Source organism: Bidens hawaiensis, unplaced genomic scaffold, assembly GCF_021521415.1.
Source record: "Bidens hawaiensis isolate Kalapana, Puna unplaced genomic scaffold, B.hawaiensis_p1.1 tig00035085_1, whole genome shotgun sequence".
Classification (NCBI taxonomy): domain Eukaryota; kingdom Viridiplantae; phylum Streptophyta; class Magnoliopsida; order Asterales; family Asteraceae; genus Bidens; species Bidens hawaiensis.
Window position 1 is genome coordinate 97562 of NW_027505348.1, and position 10030 is coordinate 107591.

Below are 10030 nucleotides of genomic sequence, written 5' to 3' on the forward strand. Positions count from 1 at the left end.
CGACCTGACTGGAACGGCCCAAACAGACCAAAGGTAATTAATTATATACTGATTACTTGACCCAAGTTGCCGAACCGGAATCAGATAGATGTTATACAGCGATATTTATTGTACCAACCAAAAATTTTTCGATTCCTGTGAGAAATTTTCGTAAGTCTGCCACTAAACACAAAAAGCGTTGATATGTATGTTAAACTCATAGAAGTCCCTTAACTTGTTTAAAATACCTATTCTTGTGAAAATTTAAAAATTAATTATATACTTTAGTGAAGTGAATGTTTCAAAGTATTAAAAGAAAAAGTCGATATGAATATGCTTTTGATTATATGACATGATTGTCTAAAGTGGTTAAGAATCATAAGTGGTGTTCAATGTCGTTTAAAGGGTGCATGACCCACATCAAGAAACTGATTACGTTACCTATTTTTTAAATTGATTTTTAAATTACATTTAGAAAATTATGTATTTTAAACAAAGTTTTCTTTAAACATTCCAAAATTAGGTTTGAGTGATTTTTTTCATACAAAGTGGAAAGGCACGATGTTTTTGAGCTATTAGCCCTATCACTCTAGCTAGTTCCTTATGGCCATATTTAGGGTATGTTTGGCAAAACTAGCTGAAAGCTGGAAGCTGGTAGCTAGAGGTGCACAAATCGGTTTTTTTTAAAAAAACCGGTTCGGTTATTAACCGGACCGGTTTTTTTGGCCCGAAAAAAAACCGGTTCGGTTAATAACCGGTTTTTGTATGTCAAAACCCTAACCGGTCTAACCGGTTAGGACTGGTTTAGAAACCGGTTAGAACCGGTTAATAACCGGGTTAACCGGTTTTTTTTTTAAATAACCGGTTAATAACCGGTTTTTTTCATAATAACCGGTTTTTTAAACCGGTTTTTTCCATTAACCGGTTTGTTAACCGGTTTTGGCTCTAAAACTTGTAACCGAAATACGAACCGGCGGTTTGTAAACCGGTCAAACCGGTTTTTAAAAAACCGGTTTTCGTAAAAAACCGGTTTCTGGTTTAAACCGGCAAACCGGTTCCCGGACCGGTTTTTTTGACCATCTCTACTGGTAGCTAGAAGTTGGAAGCTGGTAGCTGTAGTGGTAGCTGTTAGCTGTATCTTTTTAGATATTTGGCAGAGTAGCTGGAGCTTTTAATAAAACTAATTGGGTGCCAGCATGGTGCGGCGGAGTGCGCGCACAACCTGAGATCGACCGCATAATCAGTGCCGGTACGTGATTCACTTGATATTAGTGCACGCATAACCCGAATGCAGACGTGTATTTCGTGCAAAGGCAGCAAGCATGTAATCGTGGCGAAAATCAAGAAACAAAGCTAAAATATACATTAATTTCAAATAGATAGTTTTTTAAACAAACATCTTTTGATTTGAAACCCTTTCCGACCCGACAGCGTTTTAATCTGAAACATGTTATGACCTGGCCCCTTTCAACCCAAAACCGTACCGAACTAAATTAACCATTTTTTATCGACTCGTTCCGACCCTAATTTGGTCTTACACATGACCCGAGCTCGTCTGACTCGACTTGTTGCCAATCAAAACCGGTAAAGAAGTATATCAATATCATACTCAAATTAAAGAGAATAAAATGCTCTTTTTTATGATGTAATGTGTTTAAAAAAATATTGACGTGTGAAAAAGTTGTGGACTTTTAAAGAGTCACGGGGGTAGTTAGTTTTGAATAAGGGTAAAATATGTAACTATTATATAAATTAACAAAAGTTGATGAAAGTTCAGGTATCAAAATTGTAAATTCAATTGTAAAAGCTCGTAGCTTTTTCTCAAACGCTAGACAATTAGCGACGACCAACCAACCGAACCCACTTCAGCGTGCAGTCGTCAGCCGAAATGAATATCTTGAACTATCTCTTAAACTTTCTTCATCCTCATTTGCCCTGCTCCAGCCGCACCGATTAAACCTAGCCCCAGCCATAGATGAAACAAACAACCCCAAAATCCCCAAGTATATTCTACTCTCGCCAATTGTCTCCACTGTCTCTTCACCTCCAATAAACAAAACCAGGTCCCTAATGATTAGTTTTAGGGTTTTCTAGATTGGTTTCTTATGTACAAAGTGCTTGGTCAAAGACCAGATATATATATTTTGAGCTTTTTTTTTCAAATTTGGAATTTATAGTTAGTTATTCAGAAAATAAATATGATATAGAAAGCATGAATGTATTGTTTTTCAAATAATAGGTCACCTAACAAGTATAATTTTAAAATAAATCTCAGTTTTAATATTTATTTCATCATCCTCGCTACGGCAGTACCTATAGCACCCATCCAAATTCTATCACCCATCACCACCAGTTTTAACCACCCAAAAAATAAAAATGAGATGCAAAATAACATAACTAAAAGTGTATCAAACCGAAGCAAAACCCTAAAAATTACGAGAAACACAATCACTGTTATTTAAGCTCTATAAGTCTCTTCACTTGCTATATACATCTGAGGCATGCATTGTTATTACGCATTCCTTCAAAAGCTTTTCTTCTTCTTCATCATCGCACCATCTTTGTAACAGTGAGTCGCAACTCATTCGAGTAGCAAGAAGCTGTGGCACGATGTCAAAGAAACACAAATTGCAAAAACACCATCACCCAACATATTTTCACAATGATCTCAAACCGAACCACCTTTGTCATTGCTCATCATCACGAAAATCATCAAGTGAATCACCATATTCCTCGTTGCTGGCACTGTCAAAAAGATCAGAATTATCCTCACGTGGCGGATCTTCAATAACTTCATCCTCGTTGATAAAATCAGAATTATCATCTTCATCCAATTCCTCATCATCATCATCGTCGTCGTCATCATCATCCTCATCATCATCATACTCATCTTCATCAAATTCATCATCCATGCTGTCGTCACTTTGGTTGCTGGAAGTATCATTATTGTACTCGTTGGAGTAATACTCATCATCGGAGTCGGAATCAAAGTAAGGAAAGAAACGAAAACGACGAGGCTCGAAAACCTTGCACAGAAAAAATAATAGCAAAAGATTAAACAAAATGATGATTCAACACTGGTGGTTTATTAGGAAATAATTGATTTGAATTAATATTTTATCTTAGCATATCTTAAGCTCAACCTCGGTTCGTTTCGAACCTTACATTCAAAGCTCGTGAAAAAATTTTAAGCTTGATCTTGGTTCATTTCACTATTTTTATTATATACATATTAAATTACTTTTATATATATTCATAATTATAATTTTATTTTTCATATACAGGGGTATTTTGTTCAATTCATAAATAAGTTAACAGAAAAAGCAGATGGTGTTAGCCATTTGAACTGAAATCACAAGAATGGAAACAACGGTGACGATGAAGATTAAAAAGGAAGATCATTGCCTCAGTATTGAGGTTTTCAAATATAATTTGTACGCTAAAACGGCCAAAGCAAAAGGACGAAATGCGAACTTAACCCTATATACTTTTTGGTAATTTTATCAAAGTTATATATAACATTTTCATTGTGTAATAATAATGTAATATAAATTAAATACATAAAAAATATCATATTTATAGATATAATGGGCTCGTTTAGTTTGTGAGCATAGCCAAGTTTCATACATGAAGCTCAGGCATGGACTAAAACTCAGGCATATGCTCAAGCTCTGTTTCGTTTAAGCTTGACTCGATTAAAACTTTTAGCGAGCCAATTTTGAGTAGCACACGAACGGCTCGACTCATTTACACCCCCACCAACAGGTCAAAGAAGTCAAATTCAAAAACTTGGCTAAAAGTGAAACGGGGCAAGCCAGCCAAAGCATTTAAACAAACCAACCCCCTAAATTAATTTTTATAAATCAATTCACATTTACCAAAAAAAAAAAACAAATTAGATTTATACTTCCTATACACTATGGCTTTAAATAATATAGAAAATTAGGAGCCATACCTTATCAATCTTTACAGGCAGAGTTGCTTTCTGCACCGCAGTGGGCGTCCAAATCTTTATATCGTTTTCAATCCCACTACTCGCAAGCGTAGTCATATGAGGGTGCGATTCAATACAATTAACCACTTTCTTATCCGCTTCCATTACACGAATAAGCTCGGAAGCACTTTTCCTCCAAATAAACATCCGCCCACAATCGGACCCGCTCAGAACATACTCACACTTTGGTCCGAAAAAATTAACCCCCTTCACTGTCATACAGTTTCTATGTCCCTTATACACTTTAACCCCACCTTCATTATCAACTTCCATCTCGGTATCCGACCTCGTTAAAGGATTATCCAATATTGCATTCACATCACTCCCCAAACCCGTGCCTTTTGAGAAGAGATAAATGGATTCTTCACAATAAGATACTGCAAGTTCGCTTTGATCTGAGAATGCCAATCCGGTTATCCCTAAATTATCGTCAGCTATTAGATGCTTGGGACAATAATAATCGGCTGGTTTACCAAATGAAGATGAACTGTTCGGTTTATATTGACGAATGTCGTATAGTCTAGTGAACTCGTCTGAGCCAGCAATTACAAACAAATTAGGGTTGTTTGGATCGATAGCTATGGAGTTTAGGTTAACGACTCCTACAAAAGTTCTATCGGGAAGGGGTTGGCAACTAAATAGTTCTGTAGCCGTTCCGGTCCTTAGATCAAACTGTGAAAGATTTATGAAAGATAGGGCATTAAACACAATATATCATGTGGTGTTAGGATTAAAAAAAACAAATCACTTTTAACATGCAAAAAGTGAAGGTAAAGCCAGGCGGTGGCGATTTCATAACCACTCTAATTAGAGTAATTACACTACAACAAAATTCAAGTAGAGTAATAATAATTGTTTGCAAGTGCGTAATTATTATTACCCTAGTTCATGTTGTTGTAGAGTAACTATTTTGTTGTGGAGTAATAATAATTACTCTACATCAAAATGAACTAAACTAATAATAATTGCGCTACTTGTAAAGTGTAGCGTAATTATTATTACTCTACTTGTATTTTGTTGTAGCGTAATGACTCATTTCAAAGTAATTATGAAATTTGTATGTGATCCTAACCCATACCATGTAACTATGTACAAAAATGGATGATAACTTACATGCTGGACTAAACCATCTTCACCACAGGTAAAAAAGATGTGTTGACTGCCAGGTTGACTTGCTAGTTTATGAGCTCTTCCTTGATGTTTTGCAAGTAGTTTTGTCTCCACTTGTCCACATTCTGAGATTATAGCATGTCTTACCTAAAATGAAAAATAACTTTAAAACATATGTACAGCCAAATAAGCTTTATGTACAAACTGAAGCTACATGTCCCTCATCTTTTGTACATTACAGTCTTGGTTTTAAAATGTGTGCATCAGGAGCACATAATGCATAATGCATGATGAGCTGATCAGATCCCATCAAGTGGAGTGATGCGCTGCAATTCCATGATGCAAGAATGATGCGTGATGCGGTCTGATGCGACCATTTTCTGAGTTAAAGTGAGTTACTGCATATGTTACTTGTGCACACATACTTAAATATATACTTTTGGTTATACATAAAACTTCTTTGGTGGTTAAAAGCTAACAAGTTGAAGCATACCTTTTCTCAAATTTATTTATTTTAGTCTCTTCATGCATTGCACATTGGCTTTTGGGATAAAAAAACGCATTGAATCGCATCACTTTCTAAAACCAAGTAAAGCATTAATAACTTCTCTAGCCCTTTAGTTGTTTCTGCATATCAGTCTTCTACAAACCCTAATTTTGACCAATTTTGACCCACATGTGATGAGGCGTTTTCCAGATTGCTTCCCGCCTCTAATTAAACCCAGATTGGTCTTAAATTCATTATGTAAGCATTTAAGCTGACTTATAGTTTGCATCTGGTATAAATTTTTATTTAGTATTAACTTTTAACCAAGAAACCAAAGCAATACCTGTCCATCAGCAGCACAAGTAACAATGCTTCTATCATCAGTGTCAGGCATGATCTTTGCTTGAAAGATATTGTTACTGTGGCCTGAATGAAAGGAGAGTTTAATATTTCCAGTTTCCCAATCCCAAAGTATAACTTTTCTGTCATCTGAACCCGACACTAAAATGTCTCCGGCTGGATTGAAGCTGATAGTGTTCACACATCCTTTGTGTTTATTTAGCTTCTTCAAAAGTTCAAATCTCAGCACTAGATCCTACTAACACAAAAACAAAACATTTCAGGAATTGTCAATAATAAAAGCAGACATTGTAATGCAAGGAAATAAGTCAAATAACAGTTTTCCACTATCTGTCCTGTCTCAATCTTTTGTTTGTAACAATGTAAAATTCCCAATTCTTATTCCAAAAACAATTAAAGTAACACATAAGAACAATGTAAGAAAAAACCCATAATTTCCTGTCAATAGCTTTAAAAATAAACTGTTTCCTAAAAAAGTAGTTCAATAACCTAACAATTGTACACCACAACTAATTCCATCCACTACCACTGATCAAGAAATTGAAGATACACTACAAGATGATGAGATACTGGTGACTCTTAAGAAAATGTTTTAAAGCTGCATCAGTTACACAAAAAAAGCCCTAACAAAATTTGAATCAATGAACAATGATACATACAACAGGAGCAAATGTTGAATGGTTTAAGTTCAGCAAATCAAAAGATGGCCATTAGGTTCTAAGGTGAGCACATTTGCTTTACAACACAAAATTAGTTCTATTATCTCTAAAGATAATAGAGTCTTAAATCACCCTGTTCTCCTAATTGAGTATGCCCACCAAGTGTTTGATAAGATGCCTGAGTCAGACCCAACTATTGATCTGCTGAATAATAGCTCAATGTATACAAGAATAAAGATCCTAAGGGAACACTTCTGAAGAACAGTGATGATAAAATAGTGGATCCTGTTGAGATTGAAAGCACAAAAGTGGTATCACACGGTGACATTGCCGAAAGTGAAACGAACAGCATCAGGAATTAGAGTGCCAATTTGAATTTATATGATTGATCATGAGATCTTTTTCCTAAAGAAAATGAAGCAAGAGTATTGTTATGATACAAATGAATTAGAAATGTAATAAGAAAAAGACTATAGTGAGATTAAAAGCACATAACAGATTGTTTATTAGGTTAACTAGAACGCCTATATTATCATCTTAAGCAAATAATGAGATAATAGTCCATCTTATTGCATTCTTCAAATTACCCTAACATATATATATATATAGGGGAGGATATTTTGAGAACCATGATGAGTTTTAAGAACTTAAAAACTCAATTCTAGGCCACACATTTAATTAATTGGATTGAAATATGTGGTTGAGATTAAATCTGGCAAAAAAGTCAAAGTAGGAGAGAGAATAAAGATGTAAGCAGTTACACTAACTTTTACGTCCATGTGTGTAAAAAGTCGACTCGGTGCGTAAAAAATTCTGTAATTTTTTTACGTGTATGTAACCTACACATATTACGCATGTGTAAAAAAAATTTCGAAAAAAAAATCGTTACACTTAAACTCAAAAGGGTTCTCATTTGAAATCTCACCTATATATATATATATATATATACCTAAGGAGAATAAAGCATTTATGTATCTGTATATAACGAATAATAATCCATACCTCGGAAGCAGCAAGGCGGTTGGCAAACTTGCGAGTTGAAATCCGGCCGACTTCACGGCGGCAAATATCGGCAACCGGCGTCCGGTCCCTCTTTTTCGTCATCCTGCTCGAACAAAACAAAACAATCGTTATTCAATACGGATCAATTAAATGTACATGAACCCTAACGAATCAATCGGATTAATTCAATTCGAATGTGTCTGTTTGCAGAATGAATGAATGGAAGAAAATACAATACGTACCTAGAAGAAGTAGATGGAAGAATCATGAAACCCTCGTTTGTTTGCAGGAGAGGAGTTATTGAATTTATTTGGGTTGGCCTTTCGTTGTGCGTCAAGGACCAGAATAATAAGAATAAGAATAATATTCTAATTTCACTTTCTAATTCAGGAAGGAAGTCACTCACTAAAATAGCATATTTTGTTTATATGACCACAAGGTTATTTTCATACAATTTTATTATTATTATTATTATTATTATTACTATTATATTAATTAAAAAAGAAAATTCTTAAAATAGACCCTTTTTAAAGAGAAGTCTTAAAATAGCTCTTTTTGTTGATTATTTTTAAGAATTTATACTTAAGAGACACATTGGGGAAAAATATATATTACTGGGAAAAACTTTTGTCCCCCGTATTACAGGGGTTATTTTACGTTATTCATTTCTAATATTTATACAGTTTTTTGGATTTTTGTTTTATTTATTGTAAAGAAGTTAATAATATACTTATGGGTTTGATGATTAAAGAGTTTCACAAATAAATCAGATGTTATAACCCGGTTTAAAAGATATATGGGCTTGGTGATACCATGACCCGCTTATTTATTTACTATACAATTAAGTCTTACTTATAAATAATATCATTTTTTAAAATCAGATATTAATTTTTAGTATATCTCTATTTTATAGGATTTTCATATCAAATATTTGGTAAGATTAATTTTTATTTAATAATGAGATGTTATAATCCGTTTAAGGGCTATATGGGTTTGGTGAGACCCATACCATTGAATTCGAGTCAAATGAATGAGAAACCTTTATTTACAAATGCAGCAATCAGTTGGCTTGAGAAAAAGTAGAGAGCAACCAGAGAGCTTTTAAAGGTTTTGTTTATATATATTTAAGACTAGGAAGCAGGTCAAAGATTTAAAGATATGTAAGGAGCATACCAAATATGGAAAAATATTAATGGGAAAGTCCAAATTATTTTAAAATATTTATGGAAAAGTTCATATTTTTTCTTAACTTTTCTTCTTAAAAAATACAGTCTACCAAAACTGTTTTATGTTTCCTACCTGGGTCATACATATTTTCAAATTTTAGAAAAATAGGATTTTTAAAATTCATCTTAAGAGACGCATATCAGATAAATTTGTTTTTAAGAGACGAGATTATTGTATTTCTTCAAAATAATCTTCTTCTCACGTCCTTCATGTTACACACACACACTTATACATACATATACTTACATATAACTTATACATACACACATGCATATATATGTATATATAAGAAACTTATACATACACACATGCATATATATATATATAAGAAATTTATACATACATATATACATATACGTATATACATACGTATGTATGTATAAGTGTGTGTGTGTGTGTAACATGAAGGATAGAAGTAGAAGATTATTTTGAAGAAATACAATAATCTCATCTCCTAAGACGAATTTTAAAAAGCCTTTTTTTCTAGAATTTGAAAATATGTACGGCCCAGGTAGAAAATATAAGAAAACAGTCTTGGGAGACTGTATTTTGAGAAGAAAAGTTAAGAAAAAATATAAAATTTTCCATCAATGTTTTTAAAATAATTTGGATTTTTCCATCAATATTTTCCCATATTTGGTCTGCTCCCTACATATCTTTAAATCTTTAGCCTGCTCCCTCATAAATCTATATCTATAATATATATATATAAACGAAAACCCAAAAATCTTATGTGTCGCGATGTGGTCGCTCCACCCTTTTATGAAAGCCACCAGATTTCTTAATTTTTAAATGAAGGCCTCTCATTGATTTAACCCAAATTCATGGGTATGGGTCTTACCAAAACCAGATAGCTCTTAAACGGGTTATGACATCTCATTAAATTAAAAATTAATCTTACCAATTATTTGATATGAAAATCTTACAAAATAGGAATATACTAAATTTAATATCCAATTTAAAAAGAAAAAGATATTATTTATAATTAATAAACAATTTTATAGTAAAAACATAAGCGGGTCATGGGTCACCAAATCCAGATAGCTTTTAAACAGGTTATAACATACTATTTATTTATGAAAGTCTTTCATCATCAAACCCTAAGTATATTATTAACTTTCTTACAATAAAAAAAATTAAAATCCAAAAAATAAATATTAAAAACGAAAAATGTAAAACAACCATTCTCTCAAGTCATCAGATTACTTTATT

The 10030-nt window shown here is 33.2% G+C and overlaps 1 protein-coding gene across 1 annotated transcript; it reads right to left on the reverse strand.

The window, feature by feature from the left end:
- Positions 1 to 2530: 2530 nt before the first annotated feature.
- Positions 2531 to 7705, reverse strand: LOC143612623 (uncharacterized). Its single transcript, XM_077086563.1, has 5 exons — positions 7592 to 7705; positions 5914 to 6165; positions 5087 to 5230; positions 3935 to 4645; positions 2531 to 3005 (listed from the first exon to the last, which is right to left on the reverse strand). The coding sequence occupies exons 1-5, from the start codon at positions 7691 to 7693 to the stop codon at positions 2667 to 2669; spliced, it is 1548 nt and encodes a 515-aa protein (XP_076942678.1). The 5' UTR covers positions 7694 to 7705; the 3' UTR covers positions 2531 to 2666.
- Positions 7706 to 10030: the final 2325 nt, after the last annotated feature.